The sequence below is a fragment of the Hypomesus nipponensis genome, chromosome 7 (assembly GCF_054491055.1).
Source record: "Hypomesus nipponensis isolate SF chromosome 7, ASM5449105v1, whole genome shotgun sequence".
Taxonomy (NCBI): Eukaryota; Metazoa; Chordata; class Actinopteri; order Osmeriformes; family Osmeridae; genus Hypomesus; species Hypomesus nipponensis.
The window spans coordinates 151,534-161,655 of NC_140367.1; the positions used below are offsets into that span (position 1 = coordinate 151,534).

The following is a 10,122-nucleotide window of genomic DNA, read 5'->3' on the forward strand; positions in this document are numbered from 1 at the left end:
TTCTCCACTTCCATTTGATCTTTGTCCCGCAAATTTGATAATTTGTCATTAAGGTGACTGGACTGGCGCCGCGTGAAGTTCCCAGCGCAACTAACAGGGCGGAAAGTTGCTTTTCACGAAGGAGTTTGTTCTGGACATTCTGAACAGGTTAGAGAACGGATCGAAACAGGGCTCTCATGTCGTCATTCGCAAATCTGCATTTGCTGCAGGCATACTGAGACGAGTTGTCCAGAGTTATACAAAGTAAAAAGCCAATCCCTTTCCTGCCAAAGGGTGTGAATGATATGAATACGAGGAACAGAGGAACTTAACTCTGTCTGTTACTTCTGTAAACTACCAAGGAAGACATGTTTGCACTTTGAAAGACACTATTTCTGTTCTAATAAAGTTGTTGTTTACTGGGAAATGAAATCAATTTTAATTAATCAACCATTAATTAAAATTCAGAAAATTACTTGCTATCATCTTTTTTTCCATCTGTTGGTGTTTGTTCCCTCTGCCTGCTGAGAATTTAACTCATGCTGTGGCCCTGAGAAACACACAAAACAAACACATGAAGAAAACATCTTCATCTTGTTGACAACACATGAGCAGCTGTTACAAGATCCCAGATACCTTCAGGCAGTAAGTCTGTTTGGTGAGCATGTCACGCCCAGACTCCCAGCAGTCACCTGTGGGTGTTTGTTGGAGACACAGCTCCTACCCTATGTCAACGCAGCTAGCAGAGTCACAAGCATAAACCAGCTGGAACCAGCCTCGTCATCTTTCAAGGTTTGAAATACTAGTGGTACTGTGGTCACCAGAATCTCATTGATCAGGATGACTCTAGCAAAGCTAGTCTACAACTTGTCCACTTTTCGTCTGTGAAGGGAGGTGGGACAGGTCTTGTCCACTCTGACACCCTCAACCCAGGTCCCTGTGCCCAGCCTTGACCCTTGCATTATGGCCTGTGCCCCCTACAGCATGGCCTGTGCCCCCCAGGCCTGTACCCCCCAGGCCTGTGCCCCCCAGGCCTGTGCCCCCCAGGCCTGTGCCCCCCAGGCCTGTGCCCCCCAGGCCTGTACCCCCCAGGCCGGCAGACCTGGACTCTGATCCCTTCTGGCCTGTCTACTAATCTTTGTTCTTTGTTTTGCCCAGATCATGTTTCAACAATCATCATGAGCAGGCAAAGCAAGCTCTATAGTACTGTTTACACCCCCTGTTCCCTCCCTGACCCTCACCCTCCCTGGTCCAGGTGTGTGTGAGTGTGTGTGTGAGAAAGAGTGTGTGTCAGACAGATTGTGTGTGTAAGTGTGTGTGGTATAAACACACCACTAGAGAGCTCCCTCATGTCTGTGTGATGACAACAACCATGCTTCAGTTTGAAGTGAAACAAGTTTCAACCTCTGTAGGTCACCATACTCTATTTAAGAGACAGAACATTCGGCCAATTCAGCAGTAGTCTACATGGCATGCAGGCATTTCCTGTATACTCATCAGTACTTCCTGTATGTCCACCAGCACTTCCTGTATACCCACCAGTACTTTCTGTATGTCCACCAGCACTTCCTGTATACCCACCAGTACTTCCTGTATGTCCACCAGCACTTCCTGTATGTCCACCAGCACTTCCTGTATGTCCACCAGTACTTCCTGTATGTCCACCAGCACTTCCTGTATGTCCACCAGTAATTCCTCTATACCCACCAGTACTTCCTGTATTTCCACTACTGTACTTAAGTAGATTTGTCTGGTATCAATACTTAACTTTAGTTTTTATTTTCCCAACTTTTTACTTTCACTACTTACATTTTTTACACAAATATCTGTACTTTCTACTTACATTTATTCATTTGGCAGATGCTTTTATCCAAAGATCCAAGAGAGCGCTTTACAAAAGTGCATAGGTCACTGATCATAACAACGAGATAGCCCCAAACATTGCGGGTAACCAAAACATGAAGCATTATTTTCTTGTCTTTGCACGTAAGCTACATGGAGCAAGGCAGAAGGCAACAAGAAAAATGGCTAGTGTTATGGATGAAACAGAGGGAGTTAGCAATGTCGACATGACTGAGAATTGACACATTCCTGATTGTCCATAGCCATATATGAGGGAGATGTTCAAAATTGTTGGTGTCATAAAGGATTCCTGGCGAATGTGCTGCGTGTGTATAGTGTATTTTTGTATTCATGTATTAATATGATGTGAGGTCCAGGTGCCTGCGTGACACTAAAACAGGTAGTAGTTGTGGTTACTTTTGACTTAAGAATATGTCAGATCCCACACTTCTTTACTTTAACTAAGTGACAGTGTTGTCTTTTTAAACATGAGCATCTGTACTGCTTGAGTGAAGGATGTGTGTACTGTACCATCTCTGCCCAACTGTAACATCTGAATCATGTAAAATTTTGAAACCACAGTTACAGCAAATTATATTGGCCGGGTTTCCCAGATTTGTTAAGACGCTCTTAACGCTCCTAAGAAGCTCTTAGCGTTAAGAGCTTCTTAACAAATCTGGGAAACCCGACCATTATCGTGTGTTTGTGTGTCTGACTTGGACTGTGTGTGTGTACTCTGGGCCTCCAGGAAGCTGGCTCCCTGCTGTGCTGTCTCACACTGCCCCCTGGTGGTTAGGGTTAAGGTTAGGGTGAGTGGCTCACATCTGCTGTCACAAGTTATCATGCACCACAATGTTATTTGTAGACAGGAGAGGAGGACAGGAGGAGCGGAAAGGATAGGAGATGAGGAGATGAGAGAATAAGGAAAAGTAGAAGGAGAGGAGAAGGAGAGAAGGGAGGAGGAGATGAGAGGAGGACTGGAGTAGTCAGATGAGGGAGCAGATATGACCAGCTGTGTACTAGTGAGACAGCAACAGCTCAGTGCAGGAGCCAACAGTTGTGAGGTGGGGGGATGGAAGGGTGACGGGTGGGGAGGTCGGTATATGTGTGTGAGGTAGGTAAGTGTGTCTGGGTGTGTGTGAGGTAGGTGTGTGTGTGAGGTAGGTAAGTGTGGGAGGAAGGTGTGTGTATGAGGTAGGTAGGTAGGTGTGTGAGGTAGGTGTCTGTGTGTGTGTGAGGTAGGTGTGTGTGTGTGTGTGTGTGAGGTAGGTGTGTGTGTGTGTGTGTGTGTGAGGTAGGTAGGTGTGTACTCCATTCAGGGTGCAGCTGTACATCTGGAAGCTGTACAACCAGATATTCCTCTCCTCAGTTGAAGTGAGGCAGGCTAAAGGCAGGGAGGGAGAGTGGGTGGAGGCAGGGAGGGTAGAGGCAAGGAGGGAGGGTAGACGCAGGGAGGGAGGGAGGGTGGAGGCAGGGAGGGTAGACGCAGGGAGGGAGAGTGGGTGCAGGACTGTCCTAGAGGCACTGTCACATTCCTCCACATGCTGGGGCAGAGCCCTAATCCTGACACAAGCAAACAACACGAACCACCTACGAGCTAGCAATCTCTCTCTCTCGCTCTCTCTCTCTCTCTCTCTCTCTCTCTCTTTCTCTCTCTCCTGTGACCAGCCCTCTATCATAATGATGACAACTGGAATGTTCCATTACTTTGCTGAGGGGCCCTGCTCTGCCATCTCTATTTCTCTCTTTATCCTCCTCCTTTCTTTCTCCTCCCCTCTCTCTCTCCTCTGTTTCTCTCTTTATCCTCTCTGTCATTCTTCTGTCCTGAGTGGTGTGACACGGGTGTGTGTTGTGCCGTGTGTGTAGTGTGTGTAGTGTGTGTAGTGTGTGTGTGCCCCATGGCATGTCCTGCCTCCTACACGGTGGTGATGCTACCCCTGAAGAGCAGCTTCCATGCTCTGCATCTCTTCCTCTGGGTGAGAACACCACAAACACACACTATTTACACACTACACACACACACTCACCCAGAACACTAAACACACACTCGCCACACACATACCTGTGCTTCTATCCCTTGGTGAGACCTGGGACTGTGTGTGTTTGTGTGTGTACGTGTGAATGCTGTGATTGGGTTGGTGTGTGTTACTGTAAGGATGTACAGGATGTGTAGCTGTTCAGACATGTTGTAGTGTTGTTAGTCACCCTGTGGAGGATGTACAGGGTGTGTAGGTGTGGATATACAGTTGTTATTGTTCTGGGAGTTTTTCCTTGTCTTCCTTGAGGGTTTAGGTTGGTTGAGGGGCAGTTCTATGGGCGTATGTGAAGCCCTCTGTGACATTGCTTGCATGTAAAAAGGGCTAAACAAATACATTTGATTGGATTTGGTTACACTGTAGATTAGATGTTATTGTTGTACTGTAGATGAGATGTTATTGTTGCGCCATGCCTGGTAGACTACAGGTGGTCAGGTTGTTGTTGTGTTCTGCCTGGTCAACAGGTAATCTGATTATAGGCCTAGAAGGGAAGGTTCCTAGAGTGGGTTTAACACACAAAAACAAACAATTTGTGACACGTTAGTAAAAACTCAACTCAAACTAGCTGAACTCAGTGAAAACTAAACTTGTGATTACAATAAAATGAAGTTGCTGTTACATATGCTTACATGATAGTAATGTTGAAATAATAATTTGAGAGAGGCCAGAACAGCCTGTTACCCTAACCCTAACCCTAACTGAACGATGGAAGACGAGACGTGTGTCCGTGTCATTCTGATGACTTTGTTTGGGGGGGATTGTGTGTGTGTTTGGTTTGTCTGAGTGTGTAACTGCAGGGTGACACATTCCCACATGTTACATACTGCTCCTCACGGTCCCCTGGTAGACCTAAAGATAGACCCTGTCCTCCCCCCTGTCCTCCCCCCTGTCCTCCCCCTGTCCTCCCCCTGTCCTCCTCCCCTGTCCTCCCCCTGTCCTCCTCCCCTCTCCTACCCCCTGTCCTCCCCCTTGTCTTCCCTCTGTCCTCCTCCCCTCTCCTACCCCCTGTCCTCCCCCCTGTCCTCCTCCCTGTCCTCCCCCTGTCCTCCCCCCTGACCTCCCCCCTGTCCTCCCCCTGTCCTCCCCCCTGTCCTCCCCCTGACCCCCCCCCCCCTGTCCTCCCCCTGTCCTCCTCCCCTCTCCTACCCCCTGTCCTCCTCCCTGTCCTCCCCCTGTCCTCCCCCCTCTCCTCTTCTCTGTCCTCCCCCTGTCCTCCCTCCTGTCCTCCTCCCTGTCCTCCCCCTGTCCTCCCCCCTCTCCTCCTCTCTGTCCTCCCCCTGTCCTCCCCCCTCTCCTCCTCTCTGTCCTCCCCCCTGTCCTCCCTCCTGTCCTCCTCCCTGTCCTCCCCCTGTCCTCCCCCTGTCCTCCCCCCTCTCCTCCTCTCTGTCCTCCCCCTGACCCCTCCCCCTGTCCTCCTCCCTCTCCTCCTCCCTGTCCTCCCCCTGTCACACCCTCCCCCTGCCACAATATAAGTGCATAATCATAACTTGATAATGATAAGATGTAGCAACAGGTAACTGGTCCTGCAGGTGAAGCACATGAGAGAGCTGGAGAGAGAGAAGGACTGTCTGTGGGCGGGTCTGGAGGTTCTGGAGCAGGCCCAGTGCTGGTACCACACTCTCCTGCAGACCAGCGCCAGGAACCAAACTCTGGTGGAGACCAGGACCAGGAGATCCGGGTTGGCTGACCAGGATATTAAGGTGGGGGGTGGGGGGAGACAAAGACAGAGACTGGGTCCGGACAGGAAGCAGATCTCGGTTAACATTTGCCGCTGAAGATACATATGTCACTTCCTGTTCCCAGGGGTTGACTTCCTGTCTTCAGAGGTCCTGCATGCAGCGGGTGAACGGCTCCCTGGGAAGCCTGATGAGTGAGCCCAATGTCTCCACCGCCCCGCACGCCCCGCCACTCACCTCCACAGACGGCGCCCTCCGCTGGAGCCTCACAGTACTGGGACAGGTCAGCACAGCTCACATGCAGGGGTTCCTTTATGTCATCAAAGAGGCTATTAGAGGAGTTCATGGAGGTAGTGGTCAGGTGAGAAGAGCATCCCTAACCCTAACCCATCCGTGGTTTGAGCTGCAGCATTCTTTTAGTTCAAGTTCAAGTCTTTTATTAGGTACACAGAACAACACAAGGTCAGACTGGGCACTGAGGCACTGAAATTCTTAAAGACAAGACAACGCAAGCACCTGGCATAACATAGCATATAAGTATACAGAACGTAATTTACATCAATGCTCATCTTAAATAAGTGAAACTTCCTAAATATACAGATAGCAATAAATAATCGACTATACTAACCCTAATACTAAAACTTCCTTAATTACAGATAACAATAAATAATACACTATACGAACCCTAAATGCACATACAATCTATTTCAACCCTATAACACATATTTTACACATGATTCCATGTATATACTATTTTGTAGATAATTTCACTGTAGATTCCAGGAAGATTCCAGGTTCAAATCTACACCTGTATGTCACTGTGGACAAAAGCATCTGTTTAATGAACTCCTTATAGTAGTTGTTCATGGAGTAGGGCTCTGTGGTCTGTTGCCAGGAGGTGAGTGAGAAGAACCAGCAGATCTCCAGTCTGGAGATGGAGAGGGACACACTGCTGCAACAACTCCGGAGCCACAAGGCTGCTGACTAACACACACACGGATACACACACACTATCATACACACTCAGTCACACACATGCACTCACACTTAAACACAACTTGATTCCCTTTTTCAAGGTTAAGTGATGTCACACAATTGAGCGATGTTGCACAATAACACACATTGTTATTATAATCACTGCTATGTATTTCATGTGAAGTCTAAAAATCTAACCCTTGTAAATATGTTGAGATGACTATGAGATCCTGTGTGTGAAACCAAGATGGCCGCTCTCTGAGGCCCCTCCTCTTCTGGGTTCTTCCAGACCATCCTACGGGAAGTACTCTCATGATGCAGGAGGAAATAAAACTGGTAAAAAGACCAAACATACTCTCTGTCTCTGTGGGATGTTTTTATTCCTGGTAGACATGACTCACTGGTGCTAGTGAAAGCACAGGTGCAGATCAGTAGACACTGTTCACACAGTCCAGGCTTGTGTTTAAGAAGCGTGTAATAATTTAACAACGGTGTTTTCACTTCATGGTTCACATTCCTTTAGCTTGAGCCAATCAGAGAGCTGAACAACATTTTCCGCTGAGACAGGAGGAGGGGGGAGGCAGGGCAGGGTGGTGGAGGCAGGGTGGTGGAGGCAGGGCAGGGTGGGGGAGGCAGGTTGGTGTAGACAGGGCAGGGTGGCGGAGGCAGGGCAGGGTGGTGGAGGCAGGGAAGTGTGGGGGAGGCAGGGTGGTGGAGGCAGGTTGGTGGAGGCAGGGCAGGGTGGTGGAGGCAGGGTAGGGTGGTGGAGGCAGGGCAGGGTGGTGGAGGCAGGTTGGTGGAGGCAGGGCAGGATGGTGGAGGCAGGGCAGTGTTGGGGAGGCAGGGTAGGGGAGGCAGGGTAGTGTGGGGGAGGCAGGGTGGTGTGGGGGAGGCAGGGTAGTGTGGGGGAGGCAGGGTGGTGTGGGGGAGGCAGGGTGAGGGAGGCAGGGCAGTGTGGGGGAGGCAGGGTAGGGGAGGCAGGGTAGTGTGGGGGAGGCAGGGTGGGGGAGGCAGGGTGGTGTGGGGGAGGCAGGGTGGGGGAGGCAGGGTGGTGTGGGAAGGAAAGGTGGTGTGGGGGAGGCAGGGTGGTGTGGGGGAGGCAGGGTGAGGGAGGCAGGGCAGTGTGGGGGAGGCAGGGTAGGGGAGGCAGGGTGGTGTGGGAAGGAAAGGTGGTGTGGGGGAGGCAGGGTGAGGGAGGCAGGGTGGTGTGGGGGAGGCAGGGTGGTGTGGGGGAGGCAGGGCAGTGTGGGGGAGGCAGGGTGGGGGAGGCAGGGTGGTGTGGGAAGGAAAGGTGGTGTGGGAGTAACAGTCATAAAAACCTGGAATGCATTGTTGTTGTGTGTTGTTGGGTTGTGCTTAGTTTCAGAGAGAGAAGAGGTTGGCCCAGGAAAAAGGGGGGGGGGGCACAGTAAGAAGCTGTTACCATGACTCCCAGCTCTGATCATGTCTGATGAACAGGAAGTGCAAGAGAACAGTTGCCATGGAAACATTATGGTGAGAGCAAAGTGCATTTAGTGTCTGTTCAAGTCTTCATGACATCATTCCATCCAAAATAACACACTGGTCACAACACCCAAATAACAATGCAGCATTTTGTTAAAACTTCAACTCTACTTGAAGTCAGGGCAGCTATGACAGTAAGGCCAGGGTGCGACTGTAGTGGACAGAGGGATGAAGCTGTGTGACTGTAGAGGACAGAGGGATGAAGCTGTGTGACTGTAGTGGACAGAGGGATGAAGCTGTGTGACTGTAGAGGACAGAGGGATGAAGCTGTGTGACTGTAGTGGACAGAATGAAGCTGTGTGACTGTAGTGGACAGAGGGATGAAGCTGTGTGACTGTAGTGGACAGAATGAAGCTGTGTGACTGTAGTGGACAGAGGGATGAAGCTGTGTGACTGTAGTGGACAGAATGAAGCTGTGTGACTGTAGTGGACAGAGGGATGAAGCTGTGTGACTGTAGTGGACAGAGGGATGAAGCTGTGTGACTGTAGTGGACAGAGGGATGAAGCTGTGTGACTGTAGAGGACAGAGGGATGAAGCTGTGTGACTGAAGTGGACAGAATGAAGCTGTGTGACTGTAGTGGACAGAGGGATGAAGCTGTGTGACTGTAGTGGACAGAGGGATGAAGCTGTGTGACTGTAGAGGACAGAGGGATGAAGCTGTGTGACTGTAGTGGACAGAGGGATGAAGCTGTGTGACTGTAGTGGACAGAGGGATGAAGCTGTGTGACTGTAGTGGACAGAGGGATGAAGCTGTGTGACTGTAGTGGACAGAGGGATGAAGCTGTGTGACTGTAGAGGACAGAGGGATGAAGCTGTGTGACTGTAGTGGACAGAGGGATGAAGCTGTGTGACTGTAGTGGACAGAGGGATGAAGCTGTGTGACTGTAGAGGACAGAGGGATGAAGCTGTGTGACTGTAGTGGACAGAATGAAGCTGTGTGACTGTAGTGGACAGAATGAAGCTGTGTGACTGTAGTGGACAGAGGGATGAAGCTGTGTGACTGTAGAGGACAGAGGGATGAAGCTGTGTGACTGTAGTGGACAGAGGGATGAAGCTGTGTGCTACGATGAAGCTAAATGACTGGATGTACAGCAGACACACAGAAGCTAACCTGTAGCATGCTAATCTATGCTAGTTCTATGGGCGTTTGTGAAGCCCTCTGTGATATTGCTTCAAAAAAGGGCTATACAAATACATTTTGATTTGATTAATATGGAAGCTGTGTATGTGATGGTGTAGAAGCTTGACAGTTTCGGAAGCTCACACCTTAGCATGCTAACATGGAGGCCTACACCTTGGCTTCACATGGAAACTGTACAGAACACTTCCGGGTTACAACCCAAAGCATAGTATATAAACACACACATCCAAAGATGGAGACAGAGAGAGCAGAGAGACGTGAAGTCATAGTGTCGCCCCTGTAGCGTCTCCAGGGTGACATGGTTTCAGATGGAGGCACTGCTCTGGCTCCGCTCTGCAGAGCTGGGGGTCAGTGGTTGGAGCTGGTAGGGGCAGGGGGACCAGGTGGGGCAGGGGGGCAGAGGGGCCAGGGGGGCAGAGGGACCAGGGGGGGCAGAGGGGCCAGGGGGGGCAGAGGGACCAGGGGGGGCAGAGGGGCCAGGGGGGAGGCACTGGAGGGGAACTGGGGCTTCTAGGACATGTAGCTCAGAGCTGCTGGAGAGGCATCATCTGTGGAGAGGAGAGGAATGGAGGGAGGGGTGGAGAGAGAAGAGATGGGGTGGAGAGAGAAAAGGAGGGGTGGAAAGAGGAGGGGAGGAGAGAGGAGGGTGGAGTGAGGAGGGGAGGAGAGAGGAGGGGAGGAGAGAGGAGGGTAGAGTGAGGAGGGGAGGAGAGAGGAGGGTGGAGAGAGGAGGGGAGGAGAGAGGAGGGTGGAGAGGAGGGGAGGAGAGAGGAGGGGAGGAGAGAGGAGGGTGGAGAGAGGAGGGGAGGAGAGAGGAGGGTGGAGAGGAGGGGAGGAGAGAGGAGGGGAGAGAGGAGGGGAGGAGAGAGGAGGGTGGAGTGAGGAGGGGAGGAGAGAGGAGGGTGGAGAGAGGAGGGTGGAAAGAGGAGGGGAGGAGAGAGGAGGGTGGAGAGGAGGGGAGGAGAGAGG

At 51.0% G+C, this 10,122-nt stretch overlaps 1 protein-coding gene across 1 annotated transcript; it reads left to right on the top strand.

Moving 5' to 3' along the window:
• The first annotated feature begins 3,501 nt into the window (after positions 1-3,501).
• Positions 3,502-6,869, top strand: LOC146276220 (suppressor APC domain-containing protein 2). Its single transcript, XM_084701449.1, has 4 exons — positions 3,502-3,797; positions 5,387-5,557; positions 5,661-5,816; positions 6,429-6,869. The coding sequence occupies exons 1-4, from the start codon at positions 3,720-3,722 to the stop codon at positions 6,519-6,521; spliced, it is 498 nt and encodes a 165-aa protein (XP_084557575.1). The 5' UTR covers positions 3,502-3,719; the 3' UTR covers positions 6,522-6,869.
• The last annotated feature ends 3,253 nt before the right edge of the window (positions 6,870-10,122 follow it).

Bases quoted from the DNA above. Each gene is read 5' to 3' on its own strand.
- LOC146276220 (XM_084701449.1), top strand. From the start codon at position 3,720: ATGGCATGTCCTGCCTCCTACACGGTGGTGATGCTACCCCTGAAGAGC. The intron at 3,798-5,386 runs GTGAGAACACCA...CTGGTCCTGCAG, and splicing joins CTCTGCATCTCTTCCTCTGG to GTGAAGCACATGAGAGAGCT. The intron at 5,558-5,660 runs GTGGGGGGTGGG...TCCTGTTCCCAG, and splicing joins TGGCTGACCAGGATATTAAG to GGGTTGACTTCCTGTCTTCA.